Source organism: Drosophila guanche, unplaced genomic scaffold (assembly GCF_900245975.1).
Source record: "Drosophila guanche unplaced genomic scaffold, DGUA_6, whole genome shotgun sequence".
Taxonomy (NCBI): Eukaryota; Metazoa; Arthropoda; class Insecta; order Diptera; family Drosophilidae; genus Drosophila; species Drosophila guanche.
Window position 1 is genome coordinate 7417764 of NW_022995743.1, and position 13742 is coordinate 7431505.

Sequence of the window (13742 nt, forward strand, 5' to 3'; positions counted from 1 at the left end):
CCCCAGCCAGCCGATGTCCCGGTCGGTCACGTCGCTCGTTTGGTTAGGTCTCTGGCTCTCTCCACTGGTGGTGAGCCCGAGAGCCCACAGAGCGGCCATCTCCGTCGAATTTTGTCCATCGCTTGCTGCAGACGTGTTTTTCGTTGTTCTTAAAATTAATTTCTCGCTGGCGTTCCGTTCCTCGGAGTCTTCGTTTTGGCTTCGCTGCGTCGACCTGCTGGCCCCCGGGCCCTGTCGTCTTTCAATTTGCAACCAACAAATAAATAAAGGTTATTGTTGAAAGTTTTCCCAGCAGCACTGGCCACCGCGACGTGGAGCTGCCTAAAAATAGAGAATCACAGACACTGCACAGTCCCGTCCCAGTGAATCGTCGTGCCTCACATGTTGTCGGTGCATGTGTATGTGTCTGCGAGTGAAGTGGAAATCTGTTTAAAAATAAAACAACGCCGAGACGGAAAAACAGTGCCAATTGACATCCATCAGCAGCATCAACGATAACAAAGCCCCTCCAGTGGACGCAATCACCAGGTGAGAAGAAATCGAGTTGGATGGATGTCTGTTAATCAAATTCACAAGGATTGTTCCAACTGTAAATACTCTCTTACGCTGCTCTCTTGATTTTCGCTCTCTCGCTCTCGCGTTCTTTTCCCGCCACGCTCAGTGTGACCAGACTGCTGTGGCTTGTCAGCCTTTAAACTCATTTTGCTCTAGTGTAGTTGCAATTACTTGAAGTTTTGAATCAACCCCCAAGTGGGCGGTGGGAGCAAGTGTCCTGGGGGTGAGTGGGTGTACCTGCCTTATCTTACGCTCGGAATGACTGCCATTGTTGGAGTGAAGTGCACTTTCAACCCCTTCCCAGCAGGGCATGTCTTCCAGACCACTTGGCATATCTCAGTCAGTCCTGGCCGTAATTAGTGTAATTGCAGCATTGCTCGGGTGGACTTCTGGCCGAACTGCATCGGAAGTACACCCCCGCAGATGAAAAATGCAGTCTGTATCCCCCGAAACGAACCGCCCACGCGCTGTCGTTGCTTTTTTTACGTGTTGTATGTACATTTCGTTGCTGCATGGAAAGGACGTTGTTGCCATGATGCTGCAGCTTGTGCGTACGCGCGAGTATGCAGTTCAAGGTCAACTTCTGGCCAGTGTAGAGAGAGAGAGGGGGAGTGTAAGATCTCGCGTATTAAAGGCAATTGCCTGAGGAAATGTGAACCCTTTTGCAAGTTGAAGGACATACGGATCATGCGAATGCCGGGCCATCAACTTGAGACGCTATTTCTGTCATGCCACTAATTTGCACCCCTGCTCCACAGCCTGTTTCGTGTGAGAATAACTGTAAACGTGGCACTAATGAACGCCTGGCATGCAACGCGACTGCTAGCTGGCGGGTCGACCCCGTTAAATGGGCAACGTGTTAGTGAACTCTGCCCCCACATCTGGCACTTGGCCAAGGCACCTCTAGCTACAGAGCTACAGCTCTTAGTATGTCCTGTTATGGCCGTGCAACAGGAAGCTCAGTCATTGAACACTTAATGGAATGCAGTTGGCACATAAATAGGCGCCAACATTCTGGGCCACTGAGCGCTGCTTCCCTTCAGATGAAAGTGACCATAAATATTCCGCTTCCACTAATCTCCAGTCATCTGCCCCCCCACCCTGGCCAGTGGCCAAACCCAACCAGGGGGCAACCTACTTGGCCCTGCTTAATGCCAGCTAATTGCATTTTGCTGCTGGGGCAGCGAATAGTGTCGTCAGTTAGTCGCCATCGTCATCGTCATAGCCATAGCCGTTGCCTCACCATCCTTACCACAAACCAAGTTCAATGAAGCGCAAATCGTTGTTATGGTAACGAATACGTACTGTCCTTTGGCTGGCAACATTCTCCAGTGTCTAGCGGCGTTCCCTGTGCCGGGCGAATGACGCAAAAGAAGTCGTTGTGGGGGTGCCATTATCCTTGGGCAGCCATCTCACACCACCCCCTGTTGACATGTTTATGCGCAAAATTGACAAACTTTCCCTACGTTCCGTTAAAGCCAGCTAAATATTGATTTTGTTAACTCGATTATTGTGACAGTGCCGCGCCGAAAGGATAGCCAAGGATATTGGTAGTGTCTTGTCAGCGTTTGAGTAGCATGCTAGCTGCAGTTATGGCATCGGACATCAATTGGGATCCAGGTGAGTGGCGTGCCAAGGATTTCAGCTGAAGTGCACAAAACTCAATCGATCTCCTTTGTTCGCTTTGCAGCTTTGTCTAAATTGTTTACCACGCTCAAGGAGTCGGAGAATCTGTCCAATGACCAGGAGATTGACTTTCTGAAGGCCCTGCTCGAGTCCAAGGAGCTGAATGCTCTGGTCAATGTGCACACAAAGGTGGCCAAGGTGGGTCGGGACGATCGCCTGGCCCCCGTGCTCTCCACCTCTGCCCAGGTGCTGTACGAGGTGCTGGAGCAACTATCGCAGCGCTGCCATCTGAGCGATGACTGCAAGGAGGCCTTCCACCTGCTGCAGGATGCCCACGTTCAGGTGAGTGGCTCCCAAAAGGGAAAGTAGATGCAGTGCTGACCTTTCGACTTGTTCTAGCATTTACTGTTTGCGCACGATGCCATTGCCCAGAAGGACTTCTATCCGCATTTGCCCGAGGCACCCTTTGAGATGGACGAGGACGAGGAGACCATTAAGATTGTGCAGCTGGTGAAGAGCAATGAGCCACTGGTGAGTGCCGCTGCTCACATCTCCCATCCTCTCACTCTCATTCCACCCCGCCATTCCATTTCACTCTTCATCTACTTTTGGCTACACCTCCTTTCCGGGGCCAGTGCTCTGTGTTGTCTCCCATTTCCCCAACTTTCCACCCCCCCTGCCTGTGTCAACTGCTCCTCCGCTCATGCATTTGTCGTCTCATTGTATCCGTCTCATCCGTCGCATTCCACATATTTCAATTCTACTCCAAGCTAATCAATTTTGTAAATTTTGCTTTCGGCCAAAATCGAATACGATCGAATCGATATCTCATTAAAAACAAAAAACAACTTAAAAACATTTGCTAAACACAAAAAAAAAAATCGAATATAAAATAAATAAATTTAAAAAAACACACAGACAGGAGCACAGAGTGCGGAGCCAATTGTTGTAAGTAAACGAATGTCCATAGCATAAAATCTGTAAAAAGTTCCACCATAAACGACAACAAAAGAAATCCAATCCCGTTCCAAGCACCACTCAAAAATGGATACGAAACGCGTATTCCATAGAAAAAAACAACAAACAAAAAAAGAACACACGGACACACACGCACACATACAATTTGTTGGTTGTGTGCCGCCCCATTTGATTGTTGTTGTCGCACATCCATCAAAACATACACACACACACATCGGAAACCGCACTCTCACACACACACACACACACTCGCACAACACAGATGAGCCAACTTTTGATTGGTGGAATATTGAAATGATTTTGTATACTTTTAGGGCGCCACCATAAAGACGGACGAGGAAACGGGCAAGATAATCATTGCTCGAATCATGCATGGCGGCGCCGCCGATCGCTCTGGCCTGATACACGTCGGCGACGAGGTCATCGAGGTCAACAGCATTAATGTCGAAGGCAAGACACCCGGCGATGTGCTCACCATACTCGTAAGTGCCCAGGGATCCAATTGAAGTCACTCCAATTACATTAGAGTATTTTTCTTTGCTAGCAAAACTCTGAGGGAACCATCACGTTCAAGCTGGTGCCCGCCGACGCCAAGGGTGCCCAGCGCGAGTCCAAGGTGCGGGTTAAGGCCCATTTCGACTACAATCCCGATGTGGATCCGTACATACCCTGCAAGGAGGCGGGCCTGGCCTTCCAGCGTGGCGACGTCCTCCACATTGTGGCCCAAGACGATGCCTACTGGTGGCAGGCACGCAGAGAGCAGGAGCGCTCAGCCCGCGCTGGCCTCATCCCGAGTCGGGCTCTGCAGGAGCGCCGCATCATGCACGAGCGCACGCAGCGGGATGGCAACGATCTGGACTCGAAGCGTAAGCATCCAACATTCCAGTCCCTGTCGCTGTCCCGCCACATGCCCAAGCACAAGCCCAGACTGAAATTGATCTACTTTCATGTCGCCCCTTAATCCGTTCATCTGCAATCTGACTAACAATTGGCCGCCATCATCCCTCGCCATCAATCAACCATCACTCAGCCGGTTCATGCGCCTCACTCTGCAACACCACCCCACCCGGCTCCCCGCGACTGCACACGAGCAGCAGCAGCTCCTCGTGCCGCCAGCCCAAGACTAAAAAGATCATGTACGACTTGACAGAGAACGACGACTTCGATCGCGAGCAGATCGCAACCTACGAGGAGGTGGCCAAGCTCTATCCCCGGCCCGGCATCTTCAGGCCAGTGGTGCTCATCGGGGCCCCCGGCGTGGGACGGAATGAGCTGCGCCGCCGTCTCATAGCCCGTGATCCCGAGAAGTTCCGTAGCCCAGTGCCATGTAAGTCGATTTGTGGCCCTCCATCTATGGCAGAGTTACAGATATTTACTTCTTACAGACACCACCAGACCCATGCGCACCGGCGAGGTGGCTGGACGCGAGTACATCTTTGTGGCGCGCGAAAAAATGGACGCCGACATCGAGGCAGGAAAGTTTGTGGAGCATGGCGAGTACAAGGGACATTTGTACGGCACCTCGGCGGAGAGTGTCAAGTCGATAGTGAATGCTGGCTGCGTCTGTGTGCTGAGTCCCCACTATCAGGCCATCAAGACGCTGCGCACGGCCCAGCTGAAACCGTTCCTCATACACATTAAGCCGCCAGAGCTGGATGAACTGAAATCCACGCGCACCGAGGCGCGTGCCAAGTCAACGTTCGATGAGGCGAACGCCAGGAGCTTCACGGAAGAGGAATTCGATGATATGATAAAGTCCGCCGAGCGTATCGACTTCCTCTACGGCCACTTCTTCGACGTGGAGATCGTCAACGGCGAACTGATCACCGCCTTCGAACAGCTGGTCCAGAACGTGCAGCGGCTGGAGAATGAGCCGCTCTGGGCACCCTCGATGTGGGTGCAGTAGAGTAGGAAGAGCAGAAGCCAAGGAAAACCAAACCGTAGATGCCCATCTATAGGTGCATTTCATGCAATTTGTTAAACCAAACACCAAACACCAAAGTATTTTTGCCATACGAATTTAGCAAAGTGCTAAGAAAGATGTAGTTGAATGTAATTGAGGAGCGAACGAATAGGAGAATGTTAGAGACACCCTGAAGGACAGACAGACAGACACTCTATGTACCCGTAGGCGTTCCTGCTGCTGGGCTGGGACACTACCCCCGTCCGGCTTTAGTCCTTTCACGACAAGTACCTTTTTGCGTAACAGTGAAAACAATGAAAAGAAAACAATAACAATTGAAAGAACTTAGAAACCAGCATCCATAGTACGGAAATTACACTTGCAATTACTTACAATTAAATTATGTGAAAATTGTTGTACAAAATTCTTTGTGTTCAAATGGAATAAATTATAAATGTATTTATTACACGTTGTTAAAATCAAAAGGAGTTATCCAAACCCCCTATTACTTGAAATTTATCCTTAATGCTTTAACTTTAACGCTAACTCTGTATTGTATCTCAATTGTATATATACACTTGTCTCACACTATCCGAAGCATGTTGGATACAATATGGATCTACGGTCTACGTTCTATATGTGACACTTCTCTCATTTCTTAAGCAGACAAAGAGTTATTTATTGTGCGGCGATTCATTGTTAAAAACAACTGCAACAAGTTAATAAAAAACCCTATTTTAAAATGGATTGTTTCAGTTTGGATCAAATAAAAGAAGTCTTAAACACAGCTTTATTGGGCAGCACATTTGTATAAACATCGACACGACGACACTCACATATTAATCAATATTATTATTGTAGTATAGAATCCTTCATCTAAGTATATCATCCTATGTGGTACATTTTGTATATCTTATCCATATGAAAGTCTATCCTCAGTTTTCTTGATTGTATGCTAGATAAATTGCTATTGTAATACGAAGACAAAGACTAACCCCCGCCAGGTGGTTCCATTGCACTGGAATCATTGTCAGGTATCGCAGTCACCCATCTCTTGTGCCTCCTCTCTAACTCTCTATTGCTAAAGCTGCGACTTTGTACCGACTCTACTGGTAGCGCTCTGTCCGCAAAAGTCTGCTAGGCGCTTGGCCTCACGCCAGCCAGCTTCGACAGCGCCATGAACCGTGGAGTAGTAATGCTCACTGGACGCCTCGCCGGCAAACATGACAATGGGCTTGTCGCAGCGACTCTGCTGCTGCTCCGCCTCCGGCTCGTGCTCTCGCTCCGGCGTGGTGGACACCACAGTGAGTGGATGGGAGAGCTCGCGAGCGCCTGTGCCCAAGTTCTCCGTTTCCATGGAACGGTAGGAGTATGAGCCACGGAAGTTCTCGTTTGTGTGCCAGGTAGAGGTGCGAAAGCTGCTTGGTTCGGGTATGTTCCAGTGCAGGAAGCGGCGGAAAAGGTACATGCAGCCAGCCAGAATCTCATCCTCCGGCAGGGTCTCCATGTGCCTGCCGTTGACATTGGTGATCCAGCCGGCCAGTATGCGGGGCTGGTAGCTTACTCGATAAAAGCCGAAGACATCCTCTAGCCATGACCGCGATGTCCCCCGTATATCGTCCAAGTCCTCAGCCCGCCAGAGCAGCGTGAAGCCCGTCCAGTCTTCAGGCCAGAAGGCCACTGGGAACTCCACAAAGATCTTGTTGACGGTGCCAAAAGCCAGTCCGTCGATGGCCCGCTGCTTTTCCACAGGCAGCTTGGGCTCGAACATTCGCCAGTGCTGCTCCTTGAGCACGCCCAGGGAGACGGTGACCACCACATGGTCGGCGATGCAGTTCTCTCCGTTGCTCAGCTGCAACTCCACGCGCCCATCGTTGCGATTCCAGTTGATCTTCAGTGCGCGGGTGCCCAGTAGCAGGCGCTGGTCCAGCACCCCCAGCTCTGACTTCAGTTCGCGGGCGCGCATCAGCAGCTTCAGCAACTCCACATAGCCCTTGTCCTTCCAGTTGAGCAGAATGTCACCCTCACACTCCCAGTAGTCCAGGTATCCGCGCCCCGACACCTGGTCCAGGGTGTCGGAGGCCTCCACCGAGTTCTCGAACTTCTGATAGTTGTCAAAAAACTCTCTGGCCACCACCGCATCGATGTCGGCATTCTCCGGACGCCGCAATGTATCATAGAACTTGTTGGTCAGGTAGCTGCCCAGCGATCCGCTGCAGTGGCGCAGCTCCAGCTGCCGCGACACCAGTGAATCCCCCACGATCGCCTTCAGTCGGCTGGCCACGTTCTCTGGCACAACTTCCCGGTTGGAACGCACACACTGATAGTTCTCGTAGACGGGACCGGTGGACTCCAGCAGCTCCTCCTCCTGCCTTCTGGTCAGCTCGTACACAATATTATCCCTCTCGCCGTGACACCACTGAGCGCCCAGATCGATCACATTGTCCCCAAAGGGTATGGTGTGTATACGTCCGCCCACACGCTCCTCAGCCTCCACGACGAGCACATTCTGAAAGCCGTACTCCAGCAGCTTGGTGGCACACGCAATCCCCGAGGCTCCGGCTCCAATGACAACGATCTTCCGATCGAGACTCCGGTCCACATGGCTCATTCTGTGTGACTAAATCTGGGAATGAATGCACAAAAGCAAATCAAAGGGGAGATAAGAATGGGAAGAATACTATAATATGCCAATTGCTGCAAAATGTGCAAATGCACACCTTATGCATATCTGAGTGTGGGGCAATTGTACAAGCGTCGAAGTAAAAGCAATCAGAAAACGCAAACGGAAAACCATACCAAGTCACCGTTAGTTCGTTTTATTAGAATATTTGCTTACATTTGAATACTCGCGGCCGTTGTAGTGCAATTGAAGCCACTTGAGCTTGAGCTGCTATGGAAACCATGGTCAGGGTAAAGTTAGGCCTTAAATACCCTTACAGATCGCATCAAGAAGTGTGTAAATGCACATGTGATTTAGTACCCTTTAATAGGGTTAACTGCAAGTGCTTGCAAATTGCTGCACTGCCACTGCCACACACACAACAAACACTTTGATTAAAAAGTTCCATTCTATTTCGATTATGAAATTGAAGAGAGAGAGCGCGCGCGTCAAACGTAACGACATTTCATACTTTGATAAGAGTCTCGAAAAAGCTCCCCAGCAACAACAAAAGCAATCCACTCAGCTACAAGTAAGGGGGGTACTCGTGTACATATTTATAAATGTATGTATGTATGGCCTTTGCCTGCATGAATTTATTAATAGTCGCCACATTGGGAGTGTTGAGAAAAGGGGGCTGAGGCTGGGACCAGTGAGCATAGGCATTGGAGCCTGCCTAGAGGATGGTGGCCAGTGGCCCAACCGGACCAGCGGGTTTTACTGCGGCGGCATACCTCTGGAACTCCTCGAGGGAGCGCCACTCACTTCCTGCTCGCGAAGAGAGAGTAGAGTGTGTGTGTGTGAGAAAGAGAGAGAGAAAGCGATGCATTGATTTTATATTTGGCCAAAAATGTTCAAGGTTTTGTGCGGCAGGCGGCAACAAACCAAAATACAGCCACCAATTGACACCCCACAAACATGTGTGCGGAAATACATATTTAATGAAAAGTACATATGTATGTATTTGGTTGTCTCATCTCCAACCGAGAACTCACCGAAAACTCGTGTCTTGTGTTTCTCAATTCCCGAATATTCACAATTATTCACTATCAAACATTTTGACTGCACTCTGGAGGATTGCGTGGGTCCCGTCCGATTTCCTGTGTCGAGTATGTTGGAAATCGAAGAGAAAAATTCGGCTTGAAGCGGCTGCTGTGGCGGCGGGCTCACAAACAAAACTGAATGCCGAAGAGCAAAAAGCATATGGAAACGTGCTTCTTTGGCCATGCTTATGCTGTGCTGCCCACTGGCGCTGTGGTGTTCCGAATGGGGGACGCGTTCGTCTGGCTGTCCCCGTTAGATTACTGCCGACGTCTCTGCACGAGCTGCGAAGACTTAAAGCTCACGAAGAGCTTTGAGTGAAACAGCTGACTGGCTGAGGTAGGCAGATGGGCAGGTAAGATGTTGAGTTTATTTTCGTTGGGTGGGGAGTTTGAGAATGAAAAAGTATTATGATGGATGGATGGACCCCTTGGCCAGCTATGGATGCAATTGTGCTTTGTACACTTGGCGCCATTAGAAAGTGTTTAGGTTTGGTTTTGAATGATTTATATATAGATATATATATTTAGTCAACTGCATACAAGTTTTGCTAAGTTAGTGGAATTGGCTAAAACTCTCTTCGTTAAATAACTCACTTGATATATGTATGTTTGTGTGTGGTGTGTATATACGATATATTCTTCGATGTATGTACAGGTTCCTGTGTCCAAATCGGGGAAATTACATACAGGAAATTCTTGTTTAATTCGTATATATGTATATATCGTATGTATACAGAGTTATTTTTTATTACATGATCATCGTTCGGTTCGGTCTTTGTCTTTAACTTTGGATACGCACAAGAATACAGTATTCAGTATACTATTTGCATGTTAAATAGATATATATTTGTATGTGGAGGCATGTACACTTTGATTTGAAAGTGATACGTGTATGTACAGCAAGGGAGTTTACTTGGATTCTGCTGATAGTTTGTTTGAATATAAAATATAAAGTTTACTCTCAAAAGTCTACCCAAAGCATTAACTAATAAAACTAATTTACACTAAATACAATAAAGAATAAGTGACTTGGAAACAAACGAAACAAAATTACAAAATAATAAATAGAATTATCACAAACAATAACAGCCCGGTTAGGATTAGAATGGCAGCCCACTGACGTTTATCTGCAAGAAGGAATTATTAAGTTGAATATTTGAAGTATTTCTGGTTAATATTGCTCACCATTATTCATGTGCAACACTTTGGCAACCTTCTTCATGGTCGTGTCCAGCTTGGACTCGGTTGTGTCGAATTCGTTCCCAAAGTCATCCAACATCACAGCCTGCTCATCCAATTCGACGCCGATCTGCCTCGACACTGTCTTCAGGGTGCCAATGGAATCACTGATCATGTCGAGCTGCTCGTCCTGGCCCTGGATCATGCGCTGCTGTATGGACACCGTCTCGCCCACATACCTGTGACCGGGACTGTCCAGGCTGCTGGCTTGATGCGGCTGCCCATAGTGACTGGGACTGTCCAGGGCGTTCTCCAGCTTCGAGTACTTGGTGCCGCTGTGGCGGGAGGCAGCTGCTGCCGCTGCTGACATGGTGCCGGCGATGGTATTGGCCACCGCCTGACTGCCGCTGTTGATTAATGAGTTGCCGTTCAAGGCGCTGGGGCACTCCACCAAGTAAGTGCGATCGTTGTGCGGATGGAGATGGTACTCGTTTGAGTTGGTGTTGGTATTGGAACTAGAGATGCTGTGAGGATTTGGTTGATTCTGATTGGGGTTGTTGCGATCGTTGTCGAGGAGCGGCTGATGTGCGGTTATGTCTCTGTCCCTGTTCCGGTTCAGGCTCATCTTATCCTTCATCTGCTTGACCTCATCGCGGGTGTTGTCGATGAAGTGGCGCCGACTGGAGAGTTCGCGGTTGTCGATCCGAAACTTGGTCGGATTCTTTTCGACAATGCGTGCTAGTCGGTTTCCCAGGGTTAAGAAAAACCTCATGAAAAATGCAAAGTTGTGTGAGCTAAAACAGAAAGGTTAGGCAAAACGAATTGATTTTTCACAAATGCGAGGCAACGCAACGTCGTCGTTGGTCGTTATCTCCCCACACAATCACATTTGCTGCAATGCAGTTTAGGAAAAGGATATTGATAGTGTCTTCGAGGTCCTCGAGATCCCATTCGATGCTCCTCAGCGAGTTACGCAGCTCGGTGGTGGTCCATTCAACCTCCGCTCCGCCGTCTTCCCCCAGCTCGCGCCAACGCAGGTAAAGGCCTCGTGTTTTGTTCAGAGCTTTGAATACCTCGCTGCAGAGAGAAAGAGGGAAAAGAGAGAGTGAGTTGAAGATGCGGTAAGAGTGGGGGCTGACGAAGAAATTGCATTCGCAATAAACCAAGCAACGCCACCTACTCCTTGACTACGAAAAACGGATCCTCCAGAGACATTTTCACGTTCCTTGGCTAAATGGAAATTTGCGGTTGCGGCAAGGGTAACAACGGTTATTTTTCACGTACGAGAACGAGTGTAACGAACGGTTAGCGCACTCGACTCTTGTATTCATGGATTTTTCTTCCTCTTTTGCGCTGCTCCACGGACGCGCACAAACACTGAGGGCACACTGCGGGAAAACCACCCCCAAAATTTGGGGGAAACTGCAAGTTGGAAAATATACGAGTATTCGTTTCTGGGGGCGCCTGTACGAGACCGTTACATAGAAAAAAAAGCAACAAGAAAGCTACTCTCTTTTTTAGCAGGAATTTCACAATCAACTGAGATCTAATCAAGCCATATAATACTTATATTGTGGGAAGCGTTGTTTGAGTAGCACGTTTATTGATTATTGCACTATGCCTAGTTGCTTATCTGCCCGTTCTTATTGTTTGCCCCGCGTTAGAATTTCGCGTCGTTACGGCTTCGGCCAGGCAATTGCGATGGCCCAGAGTACACTGGCGCTATTTGAGCTCTGCTCCGGAACGATGGCAGCTGCTGCTGCTCGTCGAGAGTGTGAAGGCGAAGGTGAAGGCATTTGTTTATGCCACTCCAGCGGCTGCGCAATGGACGCCACCCCCAAGCCACAAACAAACTTTCCAGCAGAAAGTGTTCCCGTTTTTTTTGACAACAACTGACCAGCACTTTTATTACAACAACAGGAAACTGCTAAAGTGCCACCACTGGCAATGACACTGACCACAACAAATATTTTGCACACTCACCTTCTGCACGTTTCGACGTCATTGAGCAATTCACTTGTGGCAAACACTGTGACTAAATTCTACGGCAAATTGCACTAACAATTGAAAGATTAATATTTATTTATGGTCACCAGGTGTTCGGCTCGATTGTTGGTTAACTCTATCGATATGCACGATGTATGTATTCAATGGTATTGCTGCGATCTATCGATATTTGAAATATACAAATACGGCCACACAGGTCACGGTAAGTTATCGTTGCGCATTTTGGCCGTTGAGGCTCGTGTCGTGTTCCGAATTAATTTGAAAACTGCATTTACAATGCTGCAAAACGATGCGGTGCGGACACTGCAATATGACAGCGAAATACGAGTGGCACAGCAGCAAAGTCCCACGGAACCAAGGGGTAAGTGAAAGAGACACCAACAAATACCAACCAAAATATGAATCACCATGGACATTGGTAAATTTTTACTAACCAAACTGATAAGTGGTTTTGCGCCTGTGTTCGCACGCCGCTGCATTTGGATTAATTGTTGTTGGGCTTACATGGCCTGAGGTGTGTGTGTGTGTGCCGTGTTGTGGTAGTGTTCCAAGAAATATGCGACATAAAATTAGCTATATCTTATCAGTAAAAGTTTTGTTGTGGTATCATTATGGCCTGGAGAACGGAGTGCCAGTGCTAACTCACCCGAGTGCCTTTGTTTCCAATCAGACTGCGATATTGACCAAGTGATCGGCAAACAGTCATACACCTACTCAAAGATGTATATTAATTAATGCTGCCTTTGTTTATTTTCAGTTTATGATTCTCATATAAGCATTACCTCACAGCCAAGACCCGGCTCAGAGGCTCCCAGGATACCATTGCCCACTGTGACTGGCAGTCGAACGTTTATGCCCCTCTCCGGCTACGATTGCCTAGCAGACTTGCCCTCGGTCCACATTGAACAGACATTCGAGTTGAATGAGTGTATGTTGTGTCCACATAAACATATTCTTCACATCAGATATCCAATTAATTAATTTTCCTTGCAGCCCTGACAGCCGTCTCCTCGGAGAATCGCTATGTGGTGCGATCACCCCTGGGCGATGCTGTCTTTGCCGCCAGCGAAAGCTCCACGGAGAACAATCGTCTTCTTTGGGGCGCCGGGCGACCCTTCCAGATGCACCTGCTGGACAAGACACACCAGGAGGCTCTGGTGTTCCGCAAGAAATTCGCCCTCGGTTCGATGTGCTGCCAGGCAAAGAGTCTGGAGATCTGGATACCGCCGGGCAATGTACTCGGACGGGTGGTGCAGTCACCCACGTTTATGCAGCCCGAGTTCTTCATCGAGGATGGCAACACGGGCCAGCCCGTCTTCTGTGTGGAGGGTCCAGCGAATTCCGGTTTCTGCTGCTTCTGCCTGCCCAAAGAGTGCTACTTTAAGGTACACGAATACTCGCTAGCCTCACTGCATTAACTAACAAACTTTGTTCCACATGAAGGTACATTCGGGTGGTAACCTAAGGGCCTCCATCGATCACAAGTGGATGGCCAGCAAGTCCCAGTACACCACAAATATCTACTACAGCGATGCCAAACTGACGGCCAAGGAGCGTGCTTTGATATTAGGCTCAGCCTTTCTGCTGGTAAGATGCATACAACATATCGCAAACGATCCTCCGCTCATCTGTTTTGCCTTTCCAGGAATACATGTACTTCCAAACGCGCTTCTAAGACGATCCAGCAACGAAATAATTGTATATTTGATATATTTTCACATTGATTTCTTTATTTTTGTCATTTTTTTTGTATAAGTTTTCAAGTTGGTTGGTTTTGTTTTGTTTTTTT

At 48.5% G+C, this 13742-nt stretch overlaps 4 protein-coding genes across 10 annotated transcripts; 2 read left to right on the forward strand and 2 right to left on the reverse strand.

Moving 5' to 3' along the window:
• The first annotated feature begins 69 nt into the window (after window positions 1–69).
• On the forward strand, window positions 70–5394 carry LOC117583064 (MAGUK p55 subfamily member 7). Of its 5 annotated transcripts, none has more exons than XM_034271239.1 (9): window positions 70–528; window positions 2069–2175; window positions 2246–2523; window positions 2581–2712; window positions 3100–3129; window positions 3474–3641; window positions 3704–4025; window positions 4190–4486; window positions 4545–5394. In XM_034271239.1, the coding sequence occupies exons 2-9, from the start codon at window positions 2133–2135 to the stop codon at window positions 5063–5065; spliced, it is 1791 nt and encodes a 596-aa protein (XP_034127130.1). In that variant the 5' UTR covers window positions 70–528; window positions 2069–2132; the 3' UTR covers window positions 5066–5394. The 5 variants fall into 5 exon arrangements, with proteins under 5 accessions (XP_034127130.1, XP_034127138.1, XP_034127147.1 ...); XM_034271247.1 differs by having other exon boundaries at window positions 2075–2175; XM_034271263.1 differs by having other exon boundaries at window positions 73–528; window positions 4310–4486.
• A 411-nt stretch (window positions 5395–5805) lies between these two features.
• On the reverse strand, window positions 5806–8961 carry LOC117583109 (spermine oxidase). 2 transcript variants are annotated; one of them, XM_034271294.1, is made up of 2 exons: window positions 8720–8961; window positions 5806–7688 (listed from the first exon to the last, which is right to left on the reverse strand). In XM_034271294.1, the coding sequence occupies exon 2, from the start codon at window positions 7671–7673 to the stop codon at window positions 6144–6146; it is 1530 nt and encodes a 509-aa protein (XP_034127185.1). In that variant the 5' UTR covers window positions 7674–7688; window positions 8720–8961; the 3' UTR covers window positions 5806–6143. The 2 variants fall into 2 exon arrangements, with proteins under 2 accessions (XP_034127185.1, XP_034127193.1); XM_034271302.1 differs by lacking the exon at window positions 8720–8961 and adding an exon at window positions 7902–8067.
• A 408-nt stretch (window positions 8962–9369) lies between these two features.
• LOC117583166 (syntaxin-6) lies at window positions 9370–12087 on the reverse strand. Of its 2 annotated transcripts, none has more exons than XM_034271373.1 (4): window positions 11930–12087; window positions 10866–11023; window positions 9953–10681; window positions 9370–9894 (listed from the first exon to the last, which is right to left on the reverse strand). In XM_034271373.1, the coding sequence occupies exons 3-4, from the start codon at window positions 10581–10583 to the stop codon at window positions 9818–9820; spliced, it is 708 nt and encodes a 235-aa protein (XP_034127264.1). In that variant the 5' UTR covers window positions 10584–10681; window positions 10866–11023; window positions 11930–12087; the 3' UTR covers window positions 9370–9817. The 2 variants fall into 2 exon arrangements, with proteins under 2 accessions (XP_034127264.1, XP_034127255.1); XM_034271364.1 differs by lacking the exon at window positions 11930–12087 and adding an exon at window positions 11127–11696.
• A 74-nt stretch (window positions 12088–12161) lies between these two features.
• LOC117583206 (phospholipid scramblase 3) lies at window positions 12162–13739 on the forward strand. The gene is made up of 5 exons (XM_034271416.1): window positions 12162–12314; window positions 12711–12881; window positions 12947–13338; window positions 13397–13540; window positions 13599–13739. Exons 1-5 carry the CDS (start codon window positions 12230–12232, stop codon window positions 13626–13628), a joined length of 822 nt encoding a protein of 273 aa, XP_034127307.1. The 5' UTR covers window positions 12162–12229; the 3' UTR covers window positions 13629–13739.
• Window positions 13740–13742: the final 3 nt, after the last annotated feature.

Coding starts and splice junctions, on each gene's coding strand:
- LOC117583064 (XM_034271239.1), top strand. CDS start 2,133: ATGCTAGCTGCAGTTATGGCATCGGACATCAATTGGGATCCAG. Junction 2,713..3,099: donor TGAAGAGCAATGAGCCACTG/GTGAGTGCCGCT, acceptor AAAAACACACAG/ACAGGAGCACAGAGTGCGGA. Junction 4,487..4,544: donor GTTCCGTAGCCCAGTGCCAT/GTAAGTCGATTT, acceptor TACTTCTTACAG/ACACCACCAGACCCATGCGC.
- LOC117583109 (XM_034271294.1), bottom strand. CDS start 7,673: ATGAGCCATGTGGACCGGAGTCTCGATCGGAAGATCGTTGTCATTGGA.
- LOC117583166 (XM_034271364.1), bottom strand. CDS start 11,161: ATGTCTCTGGAGGATCCGTTTTTCGTAGTCAAGGA. Junction 10,682..10,865: donor GGACCTCGAAGACACTATCA/ATATCCTTTTCC, acceptor ACCGACTAGCAC/GCATTGTCGAAAAGAATCCG. Junction 9,895..9,952: donor AGTGTTGCACATGAATAATG/GTGAGCAATATT, acceptor TCCTTCTTGCAG/ATAAACGTCAGTGGGCTGCC.
- LOC117583206 (XM_034271416.1), top strand. CDS start 12,230: ATGCTGCAAAACGATGCGGTGCGGACACTGCAATATGACAGCGAAATA. Junction 12,882..12,946: donor GACATTCGAGTTGAATGAGT/GTATGTTGTGTC, acceptor TTTTCCTTGCAG/CCCTGACAGCCGTCTCCTCG. Junction 13,339..13,396: donor CCAAAGAGTGCTACTTTAAG/GTACACGAATAC, acceptor TTCCACATGAAG/GTACATTCGGGTGGTAACCT.